Source organism: Barbus barbus (genome assembly GCF_936440315.1).
Source record: "Barbus barbus genome assembly, chromosome: 32".
In the NCBI taxonomy this organism is placed as follows: Eukaryota; Metazoa; Chordata; class Actinopteri; order Cypriniformes; family Cyprinidae; genus Barbus; species Barbus barbus.
The window spans coordinates 17,290,048-17,317,131 of record NC_136760.1 but is presented as its reverse complement, the minus strand read 5'-3'; the positions used below and the strand labels follow the sequence as shown (position 1 = coordinate 17,317,131).

At 36.1% G+C, this 27,084-nt stretch overlaps 1 protein-coding gene across 1 annotated transcript in view; it reads left to right on the top strand.

Moving 5' to 3' along the window:
* The first annotated feature begins 10,654 nt into the window (after positions 1-10,654).
* Positions 10,655-27,084, top strand: part of LOC306851935 (melanopsin-A-like) — a 28,952-nt gene continuing 12,522 nt past the window's right edge. Inside the window, exons 1-3 of the mRNA XM_079388458.1 lie at positions 10,655-10,951; positions 22,767-22,909; positions 23,104-23,237. Coding sequence (XP_079244584.1) covers positions 10,808-10,951; positions 22,767-22,909; positions 23,104-23,237 — 421 coding nt within the window. The 5' untranslated portion in view covers positions 10,655-10,807. The remainder of the gene's footprint in view (positions 10,952-22,766; positions 22,910-23,103; positions 23,238-27,084) is intronic.

Sequence of the window (27,084 nt, the reverse complement as noted above, 5' to 3'; positions counted from 1 at the left end):
AGAAAGATACTTGGTTTTAAAGTTACTTTTGTGTAAAATTCACTAGATGTACAGTAATTATAAAAGAAAAATTGACCTTTTGTAAAATTCATCTGGTTTTGCCAAAATTTTGCTGTGACCACAATTTAAGCAGCATTTTAATCAATCATCGCTACAGTACTGTTAGACTTCTTAGCTCTCAAAATTCAGAGTAAGTTTCACAGTGACTTCAGACTAGGCCTGCTTGATATATCGCATGCGATTGTCATGCGCATCTCGTAAGTAAAGCCGGTTCTGTGATTATTAATAAATCTCAATCACCTGTTTTCAAATGGAGCGGCATTTAATACACAGAGCCTTATTTCACTGAGAAGCTATGCAATATCACGTTCAATATCGCAGGCGATTCATCTGCGATTCTGAGTGTGAATTGTGTAGCTTGTCGGTGAACTACGGCTCTGTAGTGTGCAGCTCTGCTTAAGACCCACTTGTAAATAGACAAAACAAACATCCTTTCATTTTAAGTGATCAGTGAGCGTTTTTTTACATAAGGATTAGGATTTGCTTTTGTCACTGTGGTCAGATGTCATGTCTTGTCTGAGTGTGTGGTCTTAAGCAAAGATGCATATCACTATGGTTACATCTCTGCCTGCATATGTGCACACTGGAGTGCGAAGGATGTTCATCAGCCGCGGCTGACTGTCGGTTGAGGAATTTCAATAGTGATTTAGAACACAACAGAAAATGAAATCTATTTTCCAAGACCTCTCACCTATTTCGTAGTTCAATGAGAAGCTCATCTTGTCTGGTTCTTTCAGGCCATGAATACACTGGAATGTAGCTTCCTGATCAATAGAGTTTCCCATGTATTGATTTGTCACATGGAAAGTGGCAGTCAGAGAGGTAATAATCAGCAGTGTGGCGCATGGCTGCATCCCACATCAACTCTGTGGTAGTGTTTTCTGTAATGATTCATAACAAGTGGCTCTGTTATGATGGATGTTCCCTCAGATGAGTCAAGTTTCTCATAAAGCACTGCTGCTTGCTGATGAGAACTTACTGTCTGGAAACTAAGATGTCATGAATATAGCTGATTTAGAAAAAAAAAAAGATTGGTAAAACTGCAAGAAAGAATGACAGGAATTGAAAACGATTTGGGGGATAGATTGAATATTCACAATTTGTTCATGTTGATTCTTTTGGTAATATAAAATTAAGCAGAATTCTGAATATTGCTATTTTTTCAATAAATAATGTTTTTTTTTTTTTGGGCCAGTAGGTGTATTTTAGTACAGAATATAGGGAAATAAAAAAAAAAAAAAAAATTTTTTTGTTGTTATATCATCCAGGTCTAGTTGCATGACCTTGTTTTGTAGCTTTATTTCTGTGATTTTAGAAATAATTTTTCCCTTACAATTGTTTTATAATGTGCATGTATATTTTTAACTTCTTTCCATGCTGCAGAAATCCGTGGTATAGTCTACTTTTAAATAGATATCTCAGGATAGATTTCCATTTAAGTGACTTCCCTTACTTACCTGGTGCTGCTTCTGACACCTGATTTTCTGAGTTTGTCTTTCTTTTCCTTTTGCAGTTTTTCGCTTCCTCACACTTCCTCTTTACTCCATGTCTGCACATATTTTCTCACCCAGTGCTGTTTGCTCATGCGACCCCTATTTGTGAAAGTGATGCGGAGCTGTACCTGTGTGTACTTGTGTGTTTGGACGTGGGAGGGAATGCTGTGGGATGGGATTATTGTGGGATTTATGTACTTTGAAAAATCCCATCTCCCTGTTTTCATGTTAATCCTTCCATCAGTGTAAATCCAGGCGATTCAGAGCAGGCTTCTAATCACAGCAGACCTACACGCTGATGTTCTCTGACATGACTTAAGTTCACATTTGTCTTCAGGAAATCCAGTGGCACAGAATGAAGCCAACTGAAAACACAATTCCGAGGCATGAGTCTTTGACCACTTGCCCAATTCCTGTCTTTATTCTCAAATATGAGTGGATGACGCAAGAAAAGATGAATGCAGTGCAGTGATGACTCAGTGAGAGAAAACTGGCTGTGTGTACAGACATTGATTCACATGATGAAAATAACGGATGTATCTGCGTCACCCATCAAAGTGATGAAAGGGTTTTGCATGACGGAGTTATTCTAAAATTCACTTCAATCGGACAACCAAACTTTCCCTTTACAGAGGATGGAAAATAGAATTAAAGTAGCTATGGAAAAGTATATTGATAACATACAAAAGTAATCAGAAAAGATGAATCTGAAAGTCATTCATCAAATTATTCAACACATGACTTATATATATATATATATATATATGCAGTGCCCTCCAAAAGTATTGGAACAGTAAAAACAAAATTGCTCTGTTGGCTGTGGAGTCAAGACATTTACAAATATGATTAAAAGATGAATATGAGACAAAACTCATATTCAAAAACTCATCACCAAACACCAATGACTTGTTATATGGTTACAGTCATTTTAGACACTTTCAAAACTGTTGCAACAGAGATGGAAATACAGTTTTTAAATACGTGAATTATGCTTCTATCTTTGTTGCAACAGTTTTGTTAGTGCCTTTTTCTGTTCTAAAGAAAAGTTTCTGTTCAACCCCAACACTTTTGTCCTTATAGTGTCTATACAAGTCATTGGTGTTTGGTGATGAGTTTTTGGCTCAAGGTCTGCATTTAAAGTCACACCAGAGGTGTTCAGCTGGGATCAGGACTTGGCTTTCTACAGACCAGTCAAGTTCTTCCACACTGACTCAATCAATCATTTCTTTTTGAACCGTGCCTTATACACAGAGGCACTGTCATGTTAGAATAGAAAAGGGTCCTGTCCAAACTGTTGCTATAACATTAGAAGCACACAATTCCCTAGAATATCATTATATGCTTAAACATTAAGATTTGTACTCATAGAAATTACTAAAGTAGTCAAACATGTTCATTAAAAGGGGGTGACCCAATACTTTTGGCAATATCATATATATATGTATAATATATGTGACCCTGGTTCACAAGTCATAAGTAGCACAGGTATATTTGTAGCAATAGTTGATTGTATGCCAAAAATCATTAGAATATTAAGTAAAGATCATGTTCCATGAAGATATTTTGTAAATTTCCTACCAAAAATATACTACAACTTAATTTTTGGTTAGCAATATGCATTGCTAAGGACTTAATTTAGACATTTTAAAGGCAATTTTCTCAATATTTAGATTTAATTTTTTTTGCACCCTCAGATTCCAGATGGTTGTATCTCGGCCAAATATTGTCCTATCCTAACAAACCATACATCAATGAAAAGCTTATTTATTCATTCATCTTCCAGGTGCTGTATAAATTAAATTTCACAAAACTGACCCTTATGACTGATTTTGTGGTTCATGGTCTCATATTTATATAGTACATAAAGATTTACATATATATTTTAGTTTTTAAATGTTAATATTAAAAATTGTTATTTTAAATCAGTTTTATTTATTAAAAGTAAAAAAAAAATAACTTATTTCTGGTTCAGTTTCATTTATTTTCTGGTTCCTTCACTTTTAAAGTGATCATAGTAGTCAACAATGATAACAGTTTCTTAGAATGGCAGGTGGCAACAATGGCTTGCATATAGTTGCACATAATCAGAAAATAAATCTGACTTAAAGCCTGCAGGATAAGCACTTAACAACTGGAAGAAAGCACTGAGGCACTGCCAAGCCTTTCCCCCTCCTGCTTTATGCCAGACATTAATATGTCTGCAAGTTGCAATTGGACAGGGTTATCTGGTAATTTGAAGAGGTAAAATGAGGTAAAACTCACTAGCCTGTTGGAGTCTGGGAGGAGAGTAATACTCTTCTTCTGTCTCAGGAGGAATCTGTCTTTGAAATTCCTAATTCAAATTCTGCAGTTTAATCCATCTATTCTTTATTATTTTATTTTTATTTATTTAACCAGGAAGGTCCCATTGAGATACAATATCTCTTCTACCAGGGAGTCCTGGTCAAGATGGGCAGCAAAGGACACATTTACAAAGAAATAGACATCACCACACAATGGACAAACGTAAAACATAATTTTCTAGAAAAAAACATGCAAATCCTAGTCAGTTATTAAAACATGTACACTGTTCTATATAAACAGACTTTAAAATATTTTTTAAACGTAGCAAGAGATGGTACAGATTCCATATGTAACATACCTTCTGTTATGCGTATGGTGTTGTAGGAATGAGCGCACGATGAAGGAGTAAACGAAAAGGAGTATTCTTTATTAAATAGCATCAACATACTTTACATTACTTTAACTCGAGATCTGACAAAAGACAAGGGGAGAACTCAGGACTTATAAAGGGATCGACCAAACGAGGAAACAAGATAATTAATATAACACAGGTGATGAGGATGAACGATGATTAACTAATGACAGGAAACAAGAAGAGGACGAACCAAATAAGGGCAAAAGAGAACTAAACAGAAACAGACATGTAACACCTTGAAACTCATTCCACACATACAGAGCATAATGAGAAAAAGCAGAATGACCTATCTCTGTATGAAAAAACGGCATCTTAAGTAAAAGTTTATCTGTTGATCTGGTATTATAAATATTTGTGCAGTATGTCAGCAACCTAGCTATATACTGTGGTAATTTACCCACTAAAGCTTTTATCATTGCCAACGTAGACTTATTTTGCCTCTATGTTCATCTTGTTCTAATAATATTTCTTTCTTTTTTTATCCTGAAGTTGTTCAACATTTGCTCTGCTTAATATTTTTGTAGAAACAGTACATTTTGTTGTGATTCTTTGATGAACAGAAAGTGAAGTACAGCATTTTACAACATTTATTTAAAATAGAAATCTTTTGTCAAGTCTTTGCAGTCACTTTTGATCAATTTATCACATCCTTGCTAAATAAAAGTATTAATTTCATTCCCAGAAACTGTAGAATATATGAACACACACACACACATATCTATATATCATATACACACACACACTAAGTAAACTTTTTTTTTTGTTTGTTTCTTTTTGCGTTGAATTTGTATTATTGCATTATTGCATAAAAAACTAAAATCTGTTATTAACATTTTTAATATAATTGGATATAATATTACAACTTTTACATTAACATTGTAACATTAAAAGGTTACTCCATCCCAAAATGAAAATGTTGTCATTAATCACTTACCCCCATGTCATTCCAAACGACCCGTAAAATCTTAAATTGTGTTCCAAAGACAAACGAAGATTTTACGTTGTTTGGAACGACATGGGGGTAAGTGATTAATGACAAACTTTTCATTTTGGGGTGGATTATCCCTTTAACTTTTGGCCCTTCATATTAAAAGGTTTGGTCACCTCTGGTATATATAAATATAAACAGTCAAAGGTTATTTAGTTTTTTTTATTTATTATTAATTAATTTTGAGTGCTGTGCATTAAATAGGAAGGGGTCTTGTCAGAATTGTAAATTACAAGTTGTTGTTCATGTACTTTTGGCCATACAGTGTATTTTGCAGTGGTGTTATTCACTCTCTTTATAAAGTCTGTAGACCTCTTACCAGCAGCACAAAAGCAGTTTTAGCAGAGATTGCGGTTACATGCTCCTAAGGCACTTAGATACCTGGAAGCAAGCTGTAGAAATCAATATTCTAGCCGGGGAGATGAAGATCGTAGATAAACCCATCTAGTGTTTTTATTTATTTATTTTTTTCTTAAAACTGTCACTGTGGCATACATTTAGAAAAAATTTTTATACAAGCAGCACAAGGTAAGATTTGTAATAACACTTCTTTGCGCAGACCTGAGGGACAAGTATTGAATCAGGATCATTAGCACCATATAACACAGCGGGGACAGAGACGCCATTCTGGGCAGCTCCATTAATAATTTATGATCGAATTAATGCCACAGATCTTCACATATGGCCTGACACTGGCCATGCCATCCCTTTTAAAAACACATTGCACATAGATTGCAACACACAATGCATGAGATACAAGAAGTGAGGCGGTAAATATGGGATGAAAAAAAAAAAACTGTTATCAGGGTGAACATCTGGTGCTGTGGCTTCCACCTGTGCTTCAGACACTCCAGTGACTCTGCATTGCACAAAGCTCATACAGGGATGGAGACGAACCCAGCAAGAGTGTGATTGTGTAGCTGAAGTGCAAGGCAGGCATGCTTACTGTCAGTAATCTTTGAATCTGGTCAAAGGAAGGAGACTGACAGAGAAAGATAGAGAGGCTGCTAACTGCCAGTGAAAATAGTATTGAATGGCGCCTACTGTAGTCTCATTGTTATTCACTATTCACACTATTAACCCACATACAATCGGATTTGATCCCTAATTCCATGGATTCCATCTTACGTAAAAAGGGCAAAAACTGACATAAAAATAATAAAAAATATAATGTGAAGTAAAGAGCATGCATACCTTTTCTGCACTCATATAAACCACAAATTAAAATATAACGTTAAAACATTTATTAAAATGTAAAGATAGAATATGCAATAATACTATTAGAGCAACTGTGTCATTTTGTCAATGAAATTAATGCATTAATTATACACACGTGGTCAAAATTGTTGGTACCCTTGGTAAATATGATCAAAGAAGGCTGTGGAAATAAATCTGCATTGTTAATCCTGATAAGAGATCAGAGACCATTCCTTCATCCAGAATCACTCCAGATCCTTCAGATTTCCAGCTCCATGTTGGTGCTTCTTCTCTTCGGTTCACCTCACTCATTTTCTGTAGGGTGCAGGTCAGGGAACTGAAATGGCCATAGCAGAAGCTTAGTTTTGTGCTTAGTGGTTTTTAAGGGGGGTTTTTTGGATCATTGTCCGGTTGGAAGATCCGAACACGGCCCATTATAAGATTTCTAACAAAGTCAGTCACTTATTGATTTTTTATCTGTTGGTATTTGATAGAATCAGTAATGCCATGTGTCTAAACAAGATGTCCAGGACCTCCAGCAGAGATATAGACCCACAACATTAAAAATACAGCAGTATACATTGTACATGGGGTACTTTTTATTTAATTTAAAAAAATAAGTTAAGTGAACCTGACAATTCAACTTATTTTTTTTTTAAATTATTATTAAGACTGCGCATGTGCACTGGCTGGTCTAGCCTGAAAAATAAGCTTTTTTTAACACTATTTGAGCAAAATAAACAACATTTATGTGACCATTGTTGTCAGATTTCATTGATGATTTCAAATATGAAATTTATTCATAAGCTTGAAGAATTTGATGTTTCCCCATTCAAAGAGATAGGAGCTGTGCTTGCATGCCCGAGAGGTGTTTCAAAGATGGCTGTCGAATGATATGACTTGCCTTAAAGGAACTATGGCTATTACCAAACTTTTTTCACAATTATTATAAATTTCACAATTATTTACAAAGGAACCACAAGTGAAGTGACTGAAGTAGTGTTTTCTTGTCAAATTTACTCCAGTAATATTTATTTAACTTCAAGTTGTTTACAGTGTAGGCTGGTCCTTGATGTTGTGATTGAATTCTTTGTATTGCGCAGTGAGTGTTGGCTGTATAAATACTACTTGTAGCTATATTTCTGACTTCAAGCATAACCATTATTTATGACTTGGTGACATTTTCCTGTGGGAATCTCCTATGACTTTTTTATACACAAAATGTCAAAAGCAATAGAGGAGCTGTCAGGCTGTTTCTTTAGATGGGCATCTGTGTGTTGCCTGACCTCTTAATTCAAGCACTGGAATACAAAAAAAACAGACACTTCTATGGTTGAAAGCTCCATATGACACACATTCAGTGCACTGTTATTAAGGTAATTAAGAATTACAGTTTATGGATGCAAAAGCTCATTCAGAAGACAGACAAATGCTTGTCAACAGAAAACAATTGATATCAGTCTGAGTGCAGACTGTAAGGTCAGTTTTTGTGGTCTGTATTAGACTGAGCACATCTTCTCTTAAATGGATAGTCATTATTACTCACCCCTCATGTCATTCCAAACCTGTATGATTTTATTTCTTCCATAGAACACAAAAAGATCAATTATGGAGACTGTTTTCTCTTTGATGTGTGTGTTTTTACCATGCAATCACAATGAAAGGGCACTAGAGCCTTTAAGCTTCTAAAATACCGCAAACGTGCCATAAAAGTATCATTAAAAATGGTCCATATCTGTATAAATTCCCTTGTGTGAGGAATAAATTAGGATTTAAGACGTTATTCTCTGAAAGTCAACCCTTACCCTCTATGACATATCCATGAGAAAAGCACCGATGGTCATTTAATTAATGAATCACTCTTTTAAGTCAGGTTTTTTCAATGAATCGGTTTGCAAAACTGGTTTGAATGATTCATTTAATGACTCACTGACTCAATAATTGTGTCTCATTAGTTAACAGTTCACTGATGGGGAAGAATATCAGTCAATCAGCCTATTATGTGACTTCAAACTTAAATTATTGAGTTGTATGTACTACATTTATGATGTATCTTTTATGGTGTTTTTGCATCCTTATGTATATATCCTTTATACTGTACATGTATATATGTAGAGAGAGAGATGGAAATATAGTTTATAGTTGTATACAGTAGATTATACTGTATATAAGTTGAGTACATGGCCACTATATAAGTGGTACATGACCACTGAATTTTCAATTGAAGGTTATCTATGCCTTTAACAACTAACCCCCGCATCAATGCTGGAAAATCCAGAAAATAAAAAAAACATTGTTTCTCATATTCAATGAGTCTACATGTGATTGTTGACAATCTTATGACTTGCCGGTTTTCATCTTTGCTCTTTGTTGCCCTAGTTTCTCAAACCAAATATATCTCACAAAATATTCCTTTTGATGAAAAGCATAGATAATAGTGAAAGAAATGAAAGTGATTTACCCCACCACTAGGCTTTACAGATGTCTGTAACTGAATGTTCCTGGTTGATTGTTCCAAGAATCAGAAGTCAGAGGACAGGGGTGAGCGTTACATCACCTGAAATCTTTACCATAATTGCTTCTTTCTCTTCCTTCTATTCTCTCCTAATTAAAATAAAACACACTAGCATTCCTTCCAGTGAAATGAGGATGTATTTTTTCACCGTGGCACTCCAGAATCATTTTCAAATGCAATGCATTCCAGCAAGCTTTGCTTGGATTTGTCCATGTATTGGGCAATGTGTCTCATGACATTGGAAAGCCAGTAAAATAGCAGGAACAGAGTAAGAGGATAAGTCTTGAGGAAGCGGTGACAAGCACCTTACGCACAAAAAGCTTGTATAACAGTAGATTTTACATTAAATAACTCCATAAATCCCCCCCCCCCCCACACCTTGAATAACAAAGCTTCTATTAGTAATTCTCTTGACCCGTATTAATGTACTTCCTCTCAAAATACTCAAATTACTACTCATTAAAATGCATTAAATTGGTTCAGATGGTCATGTACATACACAATGTGTAATATAATAGGTTACACTTTATTTGGTAACACTTTATTTTAAGGTGCCCTTGTTAGACATGTTACATGTACTTATTATTATAATAACAATAAATTATACATAATTACATGCAAGTTACCCTAAGCCAAATACTAATCCTAAACATTTAGTAAGTACATGAAATTAATTAATATTAAATTTATAATTACACTGTAACAAGGACACCTTATATAGTGTATATAAATATAGTGTAAACTTTTATTTGAAGGTGCCTTTGTTACAGTATAATTATACATTTAAGTACTGAGTAATATTAATTAACTACTATTATTATACTATTATGCTACTATTGTAGAGTTGTAACTTTTAGTTTTAGTTACTTTTTCTTATTTGTAAGTCGCTTTGGACAAAAGCGTCTGCTAAATGACAAAAGTAAGTAAAGTAAGTAAAAGTATTATAATGTGTATTATATTAACTACTATTAGTATTTTATGTACTTACTATATATATATATATATATATATATATATATATATATATATTAGGGTTTGTCTTATAGTGTTACTGGCATGTAATTATGCATAATTAATTGTTAACTTATAGAATAGTAAGTACATGTAACATATATAATATAATTGTAGTAACAAAATATATTACAATTTGAAAACTGTTCATATAGTCATGTACTTACACATAATGCAATATAATATAATTTATAAGTAGTAACAAAGTGTATTACAATTTTATTTTGTACTGTAGAAAAATTGATTGAAAAGTGATTTATGTATGTTTGTGTAAAGATGTTTGTATGTTTGTTCTATAAGCAGTGGTTGTTAATAACAGTTTAATTGTCAGCTCTGGGGTTCAAACACTTAATCAGCATTTTATAAGTGTGTCTGTGCTGCTGACTGGCTGTTAATTAAAGCTGCTTCAGAATCTGTACAGGATGTGTGGTCTGAGAAATAGAGAGAGTGAGAGAGCAGGGAAGGACTGAAGACTGAGCATGTGCAGTTTCTTTATTTGAACGTCCTTCTGGCACATATACACATATGGGGCAAACAGGCACTTCAGGCTTACACTTTATGTGATTATGAAGGGTTTAGCACAGGGCTGTTGGGCTGCATGTGGGATGTTTGAGTTTGTTTAAATTTGCATCCCTCCTCATGCATACTGGAACAGGCGCATGGTTACTGGCATTGACAAACTCATCACACACACGTGTTGGGCGCAGTTGACAGCTCAGCTCTAGGGCGCAGACAGAGAGAGGCAGAGGAAGGCATCCAACACCTTCTTATATAGTAATGCTGTTTCTCAGGTTTAAGCTAACTCTTTTTGCGTACCATCTCTGAGCCCCTCTCCCTGCGCTGCGATGAACGCTTCGCGCTTGCTCAGCATGGGGATCCCCACTCAAGCCCCTAACAGCTCCGCGGTGAGCGCGGACACTCTCGCCCCGTGGAATTACAGCGCGGTGAGTGCGCACAAGCTGATGGAGCTGCCGGCGCGGGCCACTACGGTAAGATGATGGAGATTGTTTAAAACAGCTACGTTGTAACAATTAAAGGGAGAAAACGTCTGTCTTAATGTGTGTCATACTTTAAGTCATGTGTATATTATTAACACGGAATTTATTTTTGGAAAGCTAGCGCCAAAAACGTGTGCGTAATCGGAGGAGCGTTGGAGGGAAGCCAAAACGTTTCAGGTGCAAGTGTGCCAATTAGCGGGGATGGTTCCCTCTAAAAGATAAGCAAAGGTGTTGTGTAAGTGTTTTACATGTAAGTACTGTGTTTAAAAGCGTTTTAGTATGTTTTAATAACCACAAAAGTTATAAGCATAAGTTGCGTTCTTCTGAGGAGGTAAGCATAGTAGCAGTGTGCTGATCGCGCGATTTCCGTGTCGGACGGTACCTCGACAAAACACAAAACATTATTTTTTGTACATTTGTTTGTCTAAATTACAAATAAAAATATTGTTACCAGATGTAGTGTTTAAGATGTTGGACAGCTGACGGTTAGAACTGTGCCAGAGAGGGACATCATTGCGTCTGACAAATATTCCGTTTCTGTCTCTCCACATGGATACGAAAGGATTTGCCTATCAAATCTGTTAACTAGTCAATCACGCCTAATTGTTATAGCCTCTGGGAGTGTTCCATGTTCATGGTTTTCCATAGGTGATTCACAATCATAAGTTTATAGAACCATTGAAATGTAACAACTGCACGAGCCAAAGCATGTGATTAAGACTGCAATTAGTATTTTAAAATGATTTTTTTTTTTAATATTAACCTGTGAACCCCAATAATTAAACTGTAATATCTATTTTAAAATGGCATTATGTTTAAAAGGCCGTTATTTCATGGAAAATCTCGTTTACACACACTGCCGTTACACTTCCTTGCTATATATATATATATAATATTTTTATGGTAGCATATTTTCAACTGCTGCAATATCTGATATAAAGGTGTATAGCTAACATGTATCTATAGACTACATATTCTGTGCATTTATATCCAGAGCTGAAGTTATCGGTTGACATCAGAATTACTCTCAAAATGTATTTCTATATGATTTGCCTATATTAAATAAAGTCGTAACTGTATTCATTTGTTTTTAGAAATGCATTTTATGCTAAATGTTAGACAAGTTTTTTTTTTCTTACAAATAATTGACATTAAATCCATACATATTTGGATCAAGTCTCTAAACTAAAGTCTGGCATGGCGTCTTTGTGATACTACGCAGATGAATTGCTGCACACTGACTGCACACTAGAATGGCTCAATATCACCCACACACTCCACCAGAGCTGTTACAACCCTACAAGTGGAATTACTCAGCAAATGAGCACAATTTAGCAGACTAAGAATCAGCCACATACACACAAATGTCAGTTTGGAAAGTAGGCAGTCCTGTGTTGCTGTGGGATCATATAGCATCATGTGGGAATCTAGCACATGGGATTAATTTCTTAGAGAAGTAAGCTATTCCTGGATATTTCCTGTTTGGCGATTAAAATGGGACATACGAGAAAATGAATTCAGTGGAAGAAACGAAACAAACAAACAAAACAAGCCAAACATGCATAATGTAGTGCATTAGAGCATTATTTGCATTGTATCATTTCATCCGATGAAAATAATATGGAAATAGAATGAGAATGATGTGAGGTCGTAAAACAGAGCTTTGTCCCATGTTTTAAACCAAAATTTTACTAAAGCATACAGTAATACTATCCATGAAAATAATAATAATGAAAAATAAACAATTTGCTAATGCTTTACTGCTCATTGTCCTTTTTTGTCTCTATTTATTTTAAGAGTATTTAAGAGTATGCATTTTGTCATATGAAAGTGTTATGGCATTCTTCAAACAGAGGGGGCCTTGTTCCTCTGATGAATCATGATTTTATTTGTTAATGTCATAGCTACAATACAGAGATTGCATTCATATTCTGATGTAATGTTAATATAGAGCTTAACCTTTATATCTTCCATTGGTCTAATTTGATATTTTTCAATCCATGTTTTTTTTTTTTTTTTTTTTTTATGCACCTCAACAGCAATCATTGCAAACTATGGAGTACTACGTATTAGTGCATAACTGAATTCCTATCTGTATCTTGTGTCACTGTGTATTGTATCCCTTCACCTTTTGATTCCAAACAATAGATTGATTCTGTTTTTTTAGAGTGCCATGGATAGCTTTAGAATTATAGAGTGAATCAATACGTGGTAGATAAAAATTTATGCAAATATGAGTTTGAAGTAGGAGCTTGGTTGTACAGGGACTTCAGAGAATAGGATGTTTAAAACTATCAAGTCAAGTCAAGTCAAGTCTGCTTTATTGTCAATTTTTCCACATGTACAGCACATACATACAGAGAATTGAAATTGCGTTACCCTCAGACCCTTGGTGTAAACAGTTAACATTAAACATGTTCAAATACAGATAATACGGTTTAAACATAAGCCTTAGACATTGCAATTGTCAGTGAGGCTCTCACTGTTTGCCTTGAGCTAATATTGACAATCTGCATGACTTAAACAGTTTTTGTGATGACACTGCATGACAATTAGCCTTTTATATTTGGTTGCATAAATTCCCCATGCCAGAGGCCTGAGATAAAATACTGAGAGCCCGTGGTCTTAAAAAACATTAGGTGGAATCAGCCACTTTTTTTTTTTTTACACTTTATACAAAGATGGCAGAGTAGTGTTTCTGAAATGTCGTTTAGCTGTCTTTTCACTGACTGTTTAATGCAGTGGTGGCATAAATGCATTTACACAGCAATTAAAACTATGCACTTTGATAACAGGTGGTCAGAGAAGTCATAATTTAGTCTGGTTTTTATCCGGCATTGTGTCTTTACACTGAATTTGGAGCAGGGACATACCAGCCTTAACTCAGGTGTTTAAAGAAGACTTTTGTTATTTAAATGAAAGACAGAACATTGGACACTGGCCCAACTTTCAAATCCAGCGATCCATGTGTTTGTCTTTTGCTAATAAATGCTGATTTTCCTTGGACTTCTAAAGTCTTCTAAAGAAATGGATGCAGGTTTGAGGTTAATTCATAAGGCTGACATGACCCTGTGCTGCTTTGATGATCTTCTGGATCTTTAAAGGTCATAGGATTTCAGCCTAGCTTTGTATTCTGATGGAAAGCACTACTACAAAAATGATTTATTGTAGTAGCATTTTAATATTCTTTTTAGAAGTAGACTTTCTCCTCCTAGGGTTATTTGACACACTGGCTTGATAAAAAAAACTTGAACAAGTTCAATTGAGTTTTGGGATGAGTCCAAGGTTCATTGCAACCGACTTGTCCAGTGTGTATTTGAATCGATTTTTGCAGATTTTTACAACCGAGAGCAAAGAGGTTTCTGTAATACAATGAGACATTCACAGGATGGAGGCAACATAGACGTGAGTCTGTTTCATATGTCTGTCTCACAAGTGATAATCACAAAAAAATGCAGGAAAAGCTGAAAGGCCCTTTTTGTTTGTTTTTGTATTGTTTTTTATGTTTGAAGAATTTTTGTGAAATATATCAACAACCACTGAAAAAATTCAAGCCAAATATATTCGTTAACAAATTTTTAAAGTACAGTGGTATTTTTACAATCAAGGACAAACACAAGATCGCAATTTGAATGATGTTTAATTTCATTATGATTATCAAGAGTTTGTCAAGGTAAAATTTTTATTATCACAGCAGCGGGAGCCCAAATGGTTTTGACAGTAATGTTAAAGCACTAGATATTGTGTTTGGATGTTCACATATTTTTGTCATGTATGTTTTATACATGTATGTGTATGTTTTATACATGTATGTTTTATCCTTGTATGTGTAAACATACTTGGCCAATAAAGCTCATTCTGATTCTGATACATCAGAGAGACTGAGACAGTGACAATAAGAGGGAGAGAGATTGAGACAGAAAGACATATGAATCTGTTCAAGCTCCAGTGACTTTGTAATGTCCTTCAAGGCTTTCAAACATTAGTATTCTTCTTAACATCTGAATTAATAATTCACATTAGGGGTGGTCTTTATGTGTCCTGATGTTTTCTGTCTGATTGTGTTAAGCTATAGTGACATGCCTTGAAGGCACGTCTCTCAAAGAAGACCAAGACTGTAAAAATCTCACACCTTAAAAGATATTCACTTTACAATGTGCCATATTGAAAGCCAACATTAATGAATGTCAAGTGGTTTGTTTTTAAAATGAACCATTCATAGGATTCTCAATGGTCATGGGACTCCAGAATGAAGAGAGAAAGGTTCATTGTGGAATCCCTTGTCAACAACATTGATCTTTTAGTACTTCTACACAACATTTTTATTTATAATTTTGCATCTTCTAAATGCTTTTATCCTAAGCAAACTCCAGTGGATGGTACAAGTGACCCTGGACCATAAAACCATTCATAAGTAACATGGGGTATATTTGTAGCAATAGCCATTAGCCAACAATACATTGTATGGGTCAAAATTATCGATTTTTCTTTTATGCCAAGAATCATTAGGACATTTAGTAAAGATCATGTCCCATTAAGATATTTTGTAAATTTCCTACTGTAAATATATCAAAACTTAATTTTGATTAGTAATACGCATTGCTAAGAACTTCATTTGGACAACTTTAAAGGCAATTTTCTCAATATTTCGATTTTTTGCACCCTCAGATTCCAGATTTTTAAATAGTTGTACTGTATCTCAGCGAAATATTGTCCTATCCTAAAAAAAAACATACATCAACGGAAAGCTTATTTATTCAACTTTCAGAAGATGTGTAAATCTCAATTTCCAAACATGGACCCTTATGACTGGTTTTGTGGTCCAGGGTCACATCATTTATCAGTCTGTGTTCCCAAGGAATCAAACCCATGACCTTGATTTTGCTAGCATTATACTGTACCAGCCTTAATGCCCGTTCACACAAAGTATGATAACTATAAAGATACCAATAAAGATATAATTCTTAAAATCATTCTCAATATTAAAGAATAGCAGAGTCCACACACAGCTATAACGATAAAGGCACAGAGAAACGATATTGTTGGAGAGAACGATTTTTTCAGCTGGTGAATTCAAACATTGACACCCAGTCAGAATCCATCCTGCTATAAGGAGCTTGAGAATTTAAAGCCACAGACGAGCATGTGCTTAAAATAAACAGACGATATCATCCTCTGGTGTGGACGCTAATATCGTTATCTTTATAGTTATCGTTCTTGGTATGAACGGGGCTTTAGCCATTAAAGTCTGCCTCCTTCTGGCAAAGACATTGATCATATGTAAATTTTCCTTCAAGTACTTGTCACATCTTGTACACTCTAAGCTATTCAACTAATCTCTGCAATAAAATTTTAAAAAGAGGTTTAACCCTCTGATGCATTAATTTTTTTTATGAAGTGGAAAAATTTCTTAATGTTTGTTTTCACTTCAAAACAAGAATAATTTTCAATCTGGTTTGTGATAGGCTATATTTTGTAAGAGTTGCACATCTGTTGGTACTGGTATTATTTTGTATGGTAGCCTACTATTAACTAAAAGTTCTATCAGCCTGAGAGGTTGATAGAGGAAGAGCAGAAAGCAAGAGATGAAGTAATGATGATAAAAATATGAGTTTATTGAAAAATCATAGTTGAATGTGTTTCAATTCTCAGACTTCGTCTGAACGTCATCCCTACTTCAAGAATTTGTCCTGTGCTTTGTCTAACCAGTACAAATTCAACAAATGTTAAGCAATACCAAAAGGAAAAGACTGTTTTACAACATCGTGTGAAATTAAAACCACAATGTAAAAAAAAAAAAAAAAGTTGAGCCAACTGAAAAATTTTAAGGCAACCAGCTTCAGCAGATTTTTGAGTTCTCTCAACTTACTTTTGTAGGAGATTCTCAACTTTTTGTTGTATAAACTTAAAACAACAAGTTGAGAAACCTGAAGCTGGTTGCCTTAAAATTTTAAGTTGGCTCAACTTTTTTTTTTTACAGTGCATGACATAGAGACATTACTTTGTCTTTACATTACTTTACACAATGATACTATTAAACAACAACAGAAAGCATTACTAAAGCAAGAAAAATAAGGGATTTTAATCATAACCGTCATATGGAATGATTAAACGGTTATGAACTAATAAAAATGGCTAAAGTTGGCTTTTAAAAATCAATCCACTGTTGCAAACAGAGGGTTAAATAATGATTCACAATGGTAAGAACTGCCAATGGGAAGCCAAGAAAAATGGGTCAGTGGTATCAGTTAAAGCATGCATAGATTTAAATCATCAGAATCTCTGTTTGAAATCTTGTTATCCAATGTTTTTCCCAAGTAATGTTGTAGACATCAATCAAAGGGAATTTGTGCAGTTTGAAAACTTCAGCTTGAATTCAAGTTCACCTTCCCCCAAGAAAGTTCTCTCAGGAAATACACCCATGCTCTTTGCGGAAAGGTCTCAGCTTTTGTTGGACAGACGGAGTAGATAATCTCCCCAAAAAGACTCTTTTTTTTTAAAGTAGTGGTTCAGCTGTCCTTTATCACAGTTTCCGCTTGAGAAGTTAGGGCCCATCGTCTCCAGAGACGTTCCTTACAGATCAGGAAACTGTCAGCTGACAGATTTAGAATCGTTTGTTTGTGCTTTGCTCCTATTCAGTCTTTTCTTCTAGCCGCAAGCTATGATAATAAGTGGAGCAACACAGACAAACAAGTTCATTCAACACTATCTGTTGCTCTCAATCTTGCAGGTTATTTATAAAAGCTTTTAAATAATGCAAACATAGCACAATTAAATGGCTTTTAATTATGTTTTTTAGATTATTTAAGATCTTTGTCGTGCATCTGTGTTATTCTAAACAACTGCAGCCCAAAAATAAAGCACCATGACATTGTTCTCTCTCTGCTATGATTAGCTAATGGTACAAATAAGCTCCTTGCAATGTGGTGAAATGTCATTTTCTCTCCTTTATCCATTTCTGTCTTTCTCTCTGTCTCTCCTTGTCTCTTTAAATTGCTCTCTGAATGTCTAAGTGATAGTGACATTTTAAGAGCACTGCCCATCTTTTGTGACACAGAATCATCACTTCAAGTAGCAGAACATGCTCTCGTCCAAATCCCTCATCGATAGACTTAACAGACAAGCACTGTAACGGCACTGACATATGAGGATTAAACCAAATATCAGTTCTGTCTCTCTAGATTAGGCAAAATGACAATCAAGGCAATTTGTAATGGATTCTGTTCCGTCTTCTACAGTGTCCAGTTTGTGCAAGAGTGTTCTCCAGAAATAGTGCCATTTACCATTGTGTCTAAAAATTTCATGATTTGCTAAATTATTTTTTGGGGTCATTTCATTCGAATAAGATATGGACTACTGTTCAAAAGTTTGGGGGTGGTAAGATTTGTTTCTTCAGTGTCACATGATCCATCAGAAATCATAATATAAAATCTAATCTTCTGATTTGGTGCTCAAGAAACATTATTATTATTATCAATGTTGAAAACAGCTGTGCCACTGTGCCACCAATGAAAAGTTCAAAAGAACAGCATTTATTTGAAATTAATAATAGTATTAATTTCTTTAAAAAATGTTGTTGTTGTTTTTGTTTTGATTTTTAATGAATGAGTTCCTTTAACAAACAAGGGAACAGTGAGGTTACTTTTTTAATTTTCACTCTTGAGTTCCTGGAATAAAACCTGCTTAGCTCCAGGTATGAATTATCACCTTGTAGAAGGGGAGAGCATCTGTGTCACAAACCATGATTTCTCCAGACCTCCCAGCATGTAAAGAAAAAGCCTTGTAAATGTGAGGCATGAAAATGCATTTATGCTCACATGGCTTTCCTGCATACAGAGTGTCTGGGTGGATAGACAGGCATAGTGACTTGCTGACTCATGATTCAGTTTAGCAAGGTGTGAAATAACTGGAAGCAATTTTATTCTATTGATCATTTGGTAATAGGTTTATTAATTTATTGACAAATGGATGACAATCTTGGCAGATAATGTCTCTCATTCAGTGCAAAAGATATTAAATATTAAAGTTTGTTTTGGGGACCTGCAACCACATGCATAATAATGTGCTGCCTATATATACAGTCATGGCCAAAAATATCGGCACCTGTGGTAAATATGATCAAAGAAGGCTGTGAAAATTAATCTGCATGGTTAATCCTTTTGATATTTTATTTAAAAAATTCACAAAAATTTAACCTTTCATTGGATGTTAAGAATTTAAAATGGGGGAAAATATCATTATGAAATAAATGTTTTTCTCTAATACACATTGGCCACAATTAACGGCACCCTTTTATTCAGTACGTTTTGAAACCTCCATTTGCCAGTTTAACAGCTCTAAATTTTCTCCTATAATGCCTGATGAGGTTAGAGAACACCTGACAAGAGATCAGAGACCATTCCTTCATCCAGAATCACTCCAGACCCTTTAGATTCCCAGCTCCATGTTCAAACTTCAAATAATGAATAAAACACAACTATAACAAATACATTAAATTGTAAATTAAAATGCCCAATCGGGACAAGACCACGGGAATCAGATAAGCCGTTTGCACAATCTGACATGGCTGGGGTTGGAATTGAACTGCGGGTTTTGACTGGCCAGAGGAGAACTGGCCCCCCAACTGAGCCTGGTTTCTCCCTAGGTTTTTTCTCCATTCTGTCACAGAGGGAGTTTTGGTTCCTTGCCGCTGTCACCTCTGGCTTGCTCAGTTGGGGACACTTAATTTCTAGCGATTATCGTCAGTTTGATTTCACAGATACTATTTAAACTAAACTGAGCATCTCTGATGAAATGCCTTTAACTCAAAATTGAGTGTTAGGGTCTGTCCTCCAATTTGATACTGTTAAGTGCTTTGACACAATCTGTATTGTTAAAAGCGCTATATAAATAAAGGTGACTTGACTTGACTTGATTTGACTTGGTGCTTCTTCTCTTCAGTTCACCCCAGTCATTTTCTATAGGGTTCAGGTCAGAGGACTGGAATGGCCATAGCAGAAGCTTGGTTTTGTGCTCAGTGACCCATTTTTGTGTTGTTTTTGTTTGGATTATTTACCAAGGGTGCCGATATTTTTGGCCATGACTGTACCTATAAGACACAGAAGATTTCATGATGAAGGAGATCAGTTTAGAATAAGTTTAGGATTGACCAAAAGTAAATACAGGGTATGGCAGTGGAACCGAACAGCCTGTGTCTGCAGCTTTTTCTCCAGCTTTATTGAAGCACAATGATTGTCTCCTTTTGTTCAGGGCTTTTGTTTGGATGTATTTATCATGTAATTGAATCTTTTAGACAGAGCTGAAAAAATAACAGGCAATTTGTGCTTTTGGTTTTCATAAACCACAGACATCAAGGGTCAACTGAATATATTTAAAACTTAAAATATATCCATTTTCTGAGTCACTTTTAATTGGTGAATAATCAAGGCTTTTTGAATCAAATTTAGTTAAGACCAACCAGCTCAAACATTCTTTTATCTGTTACTTAAAATAATATATAATAGTGCATTGGCTAAAAAGCAAAGGAGGAAACCCCCACCCCATCTTGGAACGTGATTTCTAGGGGGCCCAAGCCAATGTGCTGTTCAGGGGGCCCAGAACAAGAGCCATCTGATTGTTATTTGTGTTCAAAAAGATCTGCATTGTTGGCTCTGATAACATATCCCCCTCTCTCTCTCTCTCTCTTTCATCCTTCACTACCTGTCCACTCTACACTGTCCTATCGTAATAAAGGCAAAAAAAGAGAAAAAAATCTGCATTATCTTACCAATGTTCGTACACCTGCTTTTGTTTACAGCTTAATTTTATTTACATATGTAGGAAATACAATAGCATTCATTATCCCACTTTAAAAATCTATGATTCAAAATTCAATTTAAGCCTGGATAAAACAGAAAGTTTTAGGATTTTTGTAAAGTTTCCGGACTATTTCTATTTCTAATAATATTGTCACGAATCCTGACCATGCACTTCCGTTCACTAGCCACCAGAGGTCACTCGTTCACCACATGGACTCATACACAGCTGTTCACAATGATCACGCCCACACCTGAGAACCATCTCGCAATCACCATCACCCAAACACACACTATATAAACCATGGACTTCCTCAGCATCGGGGCCGAGTATTGTTAGCGTATATCACTTGCATAGCGATAGCAACTCTACAGAGCCATTACCATATTCTTAGTCTTGTCTTGCCTTGTTTATCTTGCCGTGTCTGACCCTGCCTTTGTTTCCTGGATTTACCCCTTTGCCTTGCCGTTTGGACTCTGGTCGCTCCCCGTTTGGATTATTGCTCTCGTCTCTGGATTATCTCTCTGCCTTGCCCCTTTGGATACTGTTCGCCGATCATCGACCCACGCTTGCGCCCCGGATTGCTCTGTCTTGCCTCTGCCATACCTGTTTGCCACTGTCTGACCCTGCCTGTTTCTGACTATGTTTTATAATAAAGCCTTGCATATGGATCCGCACGTCTCACGTCTCGTCAGCCCCGTAACAAATATAAGTACCCTTTTTCTTTGTACAGATGGCCAGATGCGCTTTGGATCATTCTGAAATCATGCCTGTAGAACATAATCCTCAGGTTTGATGCAAAATAGTCATGGCCTAATGGTTAGAGAGTCGGACTCGTAATCCAAAGGTTGTGAGTTCGAGTCTCAGGCCGGCAGGAATTGTAGGTGGGGGGAGTGAATGTCCAGGTCTCTCTCCACCCTCAATACCATGACGGAGGTGCCCTTGAGCAAGGCACTGAACCCCCAACTGCTCTTTGGATCATTGACGCATTTGCCGCAGCACTGCTCCGGGTGTGTGTTCACTGCTGTGTGTGTGCGCTTTGGATGGATTAAATGCAGAGCACAAATTCTGAGTATGGGTCACCGTACTTGGCTGTATGTCACGTCACTGTTAAATTAGAAGCGTATGTTTTGCAGAAAACAATGTTTTTAAGCATTCCTTGTCCAGTAGTAGTGGAGGGTGTCTATACTTCAATCTGATGACAGGCTTCTTTAATGACCCATTAATTAATCATGAGCAAAGATGTCCGCATACAATTGCATTAATCCGTCACTGATCTGCAGCAGATTATAAACTCATTAGTTCTGAAATGTTCTCTTCTCTCATTTTGTATTTGCGATTGTCATACTGAGCAGTCTTTCAATATCCACTATTAGTGCCATCTTCACATCATCTTATTCAAAGGCTAGCCATAAACTAGAGTGTTTGATTTAATGTGAATGATTGCCAGTCTGATTTGCTAGTCTGTATTACTCACCCATTGTATGCTGCTCTAACTATGAAAGGGACCTACAGAGTGTCAATTCTACTTGTTTTGCTCTATCTGGCTTTAGCCATTTGAGTCAATAGAGTGACTCAGGGATGGATAGAAGTATAAATAATAATAATTTGATGCTAAAAGTGTCCGACTAAGATGTTGACACTGGTGAATCGAACGGCAGTGTTTGATGTACTAATTGCTTCTTAAGGACCGAGTCTGACACGAGGGCAAAAACCGAAAGCTGGCCCGCTTGCCATTCTAAAAGCTTTTATGTGTTCTCTGTTCCACACACCAATGTAACTGAATGAAACAGCACAATCCACTTCAAAAACAGTAAATTTGTCTGCTTAATTCCTTCTCAGCTGGCTATTAAAGAGGTATTACACAGGTTTCAGGAACTAGAAAATTTGGTCTCTTGGAAAATGAAGAGATTTATAACTTTATAAGTAATGGACAGCTCAAGTATTCAGATTCAGTGTCCTTTATCTGAAATCATCTCCTGGCTTTCCCTGTTTTTTTTGCTGTGCACAGGTGGCAACGGTGCAGGATGTTCGACATACTTTCCCCACAGTGGATGTTCCAGACCATGCTCACTACACCATCGGCTCTGTCATTCTGGCAGTGGGCATCACCGGCATAGTGGGAAACTTCTTGGTCATGTATGCCTTCTGCAAGTGAGTCCAGATATATGTTGTTTGTGTGATAACCAATGAAATCCTGGTTAGATCTGCTCATCTAGAGTCATTGTTTCACTGCAAAGGCAGCACATAATCTGCTAAAATACAAACCAGGGGTTCGAGAACAATTGCTAGAAATGATTGAGCTTTTTTATTGTAGCATTTGACATTTCTTTTGTGTATGTTTTCAGGAGTAGGAGTCTGAGAACACCTGCCAACATGTTCATCATTAATCTAGCTGTCACAGACTTTCTGATGTGTGTCACTCAGACGCCAATCTTCTTCACCACCAGTTTGCACAAGCGATGGATCTTTGGGGAAAAAGGTAATCCAGATGTCAGATAATCACAGGCGCTTGATCAAACTCCTGGTTCATTTCCAGGATTTCATAGTTATTTGCACAGATACTAAGTCAACTTTACAGGGTGAGTTCATGAGACTGATTCCAGTGCAGATGAGAAGAAAGTATAACAGATAATAATAAAGGATCTCAGTTGGAGAGGGATTATGCAGTGATGCAGAACTATATATCCTGGTGAAGGAGAAGAAACACCTTAGTGTCCACAGAGGTCAAAACATATGTAGATATGAATCAGTGTTCAGTTAGCCTGAACATATTTCAATTACAATGCAAAGGGGCTTCTCAAAATCTGCAGGTGGATGTAAAAAATGTGCAATTATAAACGCTGAAAAAAAAAAGGTTTTGATTCATTAAGCTGATTGTTTGATGAATCAGTGCTCTGAGAAAATAATTAGGGTTCTGCTTTATCAAGCTTTTTCCAGTGTGTTATTATTGAGGAAGAAAACAGTCGTAATTATATTTTTTTGTCCTAGAATACATAAAAACAAAAACTTTTATAAAAGCTTGTGAATTAAAAATTCACTGTATTATCGACACTTTTTGCACAACTAACAAGCTTAATTTGTTAGTGGTTTTTTTTTTTATCTGTCTCATGATTTGTTAAATGTATTATAGGGTAGAATGGGGGAAAACGAAAATTTTAAAATATAAAGTCCAAATATTTTTATTGAACCAACTAGTTAGAATACATTTGATGGAAAAACAAAGGATTTGACGTTCAGAACAGAATAACTACAGTAATTGCCCATTGCCCCCTGGGGGCGTTTTACCCCACAGACTATGTTTGAGAAAAAAATAATGTCATTCTGAAAATATAATTATATTTTTATTAAATAACACATACTCCCTATCTACAGGCCCTACTGTTCTCATATCATATATAACTGTGATGTTCTACGAAAAAACAACAAGCTTTAAAACACTTTATTTTCTTACTGCTGAAAATTAGATCATTTACTGTGAAATCCATTTTCTCTCCGGTACATCACCAGTGTAAGCTTCACGGTGAACACTTCTACATCTCTCTCGTCCATAGTTACAATAAAAATGTATCTTGATTTTATTTTGTGGTTATTTTGGGAACAACAGCCATATTTAAGAAAAAGATTTAGTAGTTTGCATCTCTGGATATACTGTTGTTAGTTTAACAGCAGTTCTATTACATATTAAATGTTTCCCTATGTCCATCTTATCTGACGTCTGTGTAGAATAGCAGTTAGCGACTCGTGACTGAGCAACTCCCTACAAAGTCAATATATTAGAGATGTAATCTCTCATTCAAGCTCTCTTAAACATATTATTGTGATTATTTTGTATTAGTCCTAAAAACCCCTCTTGAAAGGACAACAATTGCATGCAATATTCATTATGCAGTAGCATGTGTGGGATTAATGTGATGCTCTAATGTTAGGCGTTTGAATAATGCCACAGAAAAAACAGAAAATGTCGGGTCATCTGAGGATCCCTTGATCACTGATGGTCTTGTTTAGATTTCAGACCTTTTAAGCACTTAAAGTGTGTACTTTGAATTGAAGCAGTTGCTGGATGGTTGATGAAGTGGAATGACTCAAACTCTCTTGAGGTCTCTCGTCAACCTGAGGAATGTGTGAGAGATCTGCTGCGCTTTCTCTGAATGATGTTCAATAAAACAAACTCACAGTGCTGTAGAGCAGCTTTATAAGATGGTGAAGAAAAATGTGACAGCGGCACCCACTCACTTCACCCATTCACAATCATTATACGAGTTTATTTTGTCTCGAATCATAGTTGATCAGAATTTAACAAGCGTTCTCTGTCTGGAATCATCTTGTAGACATCACCTTGTTAATAATAACTGAGAATCTTACAACCTCCAGCAGCCATACATTCTTCATATTTTTTCGTTGTCAATATTTTATCCACTGTGTTATTGTAGTTTTATGAGTACACTGAAAAAAATGGTATAGAAACAATTTTCACTCAGAAATTTCACAAACAGTTACAAAGAACACATTGAAATAAATGTGAAATTTTGAGATTCAAAAACTGCAATAGTATTTTCTTGCAGTTTTTGTACTTCAATAATGTACTTCAATAATCTTTATTTTATATGCAGCTTACATTTTTTATATTAATATCAGTATATATCCAATTACATATATATATATATATATATATATATATATATATATATATATATATATGTATGTGTGTGTGTGTATTCAGTGTGTACATATATATATATATATATATATATATATATATATATATATAACAGCATATATGTTACGGGGCTGATGAGACGTGAGACGTGCGGATCCATGTGCAAAGCTTTATTACTAAACATGGTCAGAAAACAGGCAGGGTCAGACAGGGGCAAACAGGTATGGCAGAGGCAAGACAGAGCAATCCGTGGAGCAAGCGTGGGTCGATGATCGGTGAACAGTATCCAAAGGGGCAAGGCAGAGAGATAATCCAGAGACGAGAGCAAGAATCCAAACGGGGAGCGAACACAGTCCAAACGGCAAGGCAAAGGGGTAAATCCAGGAAACACGGACAGGGTCAGACACGGCAAGATAAACAAGGCAAGACAAGACTATAACAATGGCTCTGTAAAGTTGCTATCGCTAGGTTAGTGATAAATGCTAACAATACTCGGCTCTGAGCAAGAGCAAGTCCCAGGCTTATATGGTGTGTGGTGGTGATTGGAAAATGGTGATCAGGTGTGGGCGAAATAGTGAACAGCTGTGAATGTCGTCAGTGCAAAGGATTATGGGAAATTGAGTCTAATGTGTTGTGAGTGAAAAAGTCATAGTGGTGAACGGGTGACCTCTAGTGGTGGTTAATCGGGAGAGCATGGACCAGATTCGTGACAATATATATATATATATATACATATATATATATATATATATATATATATATATATATATATATATCTATATATATATATATATATATATATACACTGAACAAAATTATAAACGCGACACTTTTGTTTTTGCCCTCATTTTTCATGAGCTTAACTCAAAGATCTAAGACTTTTTCTATGTACACAAAAGGCATATTTCTCTCAAATATTGTTCACAAATCTGTCTAAATCTGTGTTAGTGAGCACTTCTCCTTTGCCGAGATAATCCATCCACCTCACAGGTGTAGCATATCAAGATGCTGATTAGACAGCATGATTATTGCACAGGTGTGCCTTAGGCTGACCACAATAAAAGACCACTCTAAAATGTGCAGTTTTACTGTACTGGGGGGGGGGGGGTTCGGGGTGCTCAGAAAAGCAGTCAGTATCTGGTGTGACCACCATTTGCCTCACGCAGTGCAACATATCTCCTTCGCATAGAGTTGATCCGGTTGTCCACTCCTCTTCAATGGCTGTGTGAAGTTGCTGGATATTGGCAGGAACTGGAACACGCTGTTGTATACGCCGATCCAGAGCATCCCAAACATGCTCAATGGGTGACATGTCCGGTGAGTATGCTGGCCATGCAAGAACTGGGATGTTTTCAGCTTCCAGGAATTGTGTACAGATCCTTGCAACATAGGGCCGTGCATTATCATGCTGCAACATGAGGTGATGGCCGTGGATGAATGGCACAACAATGGGCCTCAGGATCTCGTCACGGTATCTCTGTGCATTCAAAATGCCATCAATAAAATGCACCTGTGTTCGTTGTCCATAACATACGCCTGCCCATACCATTACCCCACCGCCACCATGGGCCACTCGATCCACAACGTTGACATCAGCAAACCGCTCACCCACACGACTCCATACACGCTGTCTGCCATCTGCCCTGTACAGTGAAAACCGGGATTCATC